We start from the raw sequence: 1,238 nt of genomic DNA on the forward strand, positions 1-1,238 counted from the left end.
TTTACTATCTGCAGACTATCTGTTGACTAATTTTGAGTAGACAAGTGATCTGCTGATCCTGTTGGAGAATAAAGGGTATGAATAAATCTGTTTTCAATAATGCTTATTTCTTCAAAGAGAAGAAATGGGGCTGGCAATTGCATATTAGAGTTGTTTACGCTCAGAAGCCTTGGTCTCATTCTCCCCAACAGAGCCAAAAGATAGACTTCTATGAAAGCCTCGCACTTCTCAAACTGCCACTTCTATAAAAACTTCCTGTCTGGTAGTTTTATATACGAGTTTATAATACAAGGGTGGGGGTTTTTTTATTATTAATCAAATACAACTGAATCAAGCAGCAAAATCTATCCATTGTTTCACATTATCTTCATGTTTAGTTTTGCTTAAAAAAATCTAAATACCTGTAATAACACTATTAATACAACTGCATTAAATGTTCTTGTTTTCTCCATAATCTCATCCCTTTTTTCAGTGGAAAGCCCCTTTGCAATCAATTTTCATGCTTTCATTCACAAGTAGTTAGCAGCAAACAGGAATGACAATTTGTTACAATAAAGAAAAGACCAAGGACGCAGCAGAGAAGATATTATACTTAGAATCATTGCAGATTACTTCTCTTTCAGATTAACACCAAGACAGATACAAGATTTCTAAAACTCCAGGCAAATTTTAGTGTTCCTCAAAATGAACCACAGACAACGTACCTTCCCGCTGAGGTCTATGGGAAGCCATCGGTAGTCCATCATGAGGTGCTGTGGTTCGTTCTAGCAAACTGGTCTCATTACTTGACATGCAGTCACTACGGGAAAAGTCATTCTAAATAGAAAAGGAAAAAAAAGAAAGTGTCTAAATTGAATGTATATTATTAAGCCTTACTCTAAAAAGCAACTTTAAAAAAAAAAAAACACAAACTACGCTTTATTTGGCATTCTACAGGAGAGAAATCCTGAGAGTGGCAAAAAGATGGTCATTAGCCACTTCGGTTCTTTCTTTTTCACTTTTCTTTCTTTCTCTCTTTCTCTCTCTCTCTTTCTCTCTCTCTCTCTTTCCCTCTCTCTCTTTCTTTCTCTCTCTCTCTTTCTCTCTCTCTCTTTCTCTCTCTCTCTTTCTCTCTCTCTCTTTCTCTCTCTCTCTTTCTCTCTCTCTCCTTCTCTCTCTCTCCTTCTCTCTCTCTCTCTTTCTTTCTTTCTCTCTCTTTCTTTCTCTCTCTCTTTCTCTCTCTCTCTTTCTCTCTCTCT

At 36.6% G+C, this 1,238-nt stretch overlaps 1 protein-coding gene across 1 annotated transcript in view; it reads right to left on the reverse strand.

Annotated features, from left to right (window-relative positions):
- Positions 1-704: 704 nt before the first annotated feature.
- The window catches only part of LOC114070084 (zinc finger CCHC domain-containing protein 2-like), a gene marked incomplete at its 3' end in the record, with an annotated part of 15,183 nt that continues 14,649 nt past the window's right edge, over positions 705-1,238 (reverse strand). The window contains exon 2 of the mRNA XM_027907289.1: positions 705-816. Within this exon, the coding sequence (XP_027763090.1) occupies positions 705-816 (112 nt within the window). The remainder of the gene's footprint in view (positions 817-1,238) is intronic.

This window comes from Empidonax traillii, unplaced genomic scaffold, assembly GCF_003031625.1.
Source record: "Empidonax traillii isolate 1590-97213 ecotype Southwest subspecies unplaced genomic scaffold, ASM303162v1 scaffold1434:size109757, whole genome shotgun sequence".
NCBI lineage: Eukaryota > Metazoa > Chordata > Aves > Passeriformes > Tyrannidae > Empidonax > Empidonax traillii.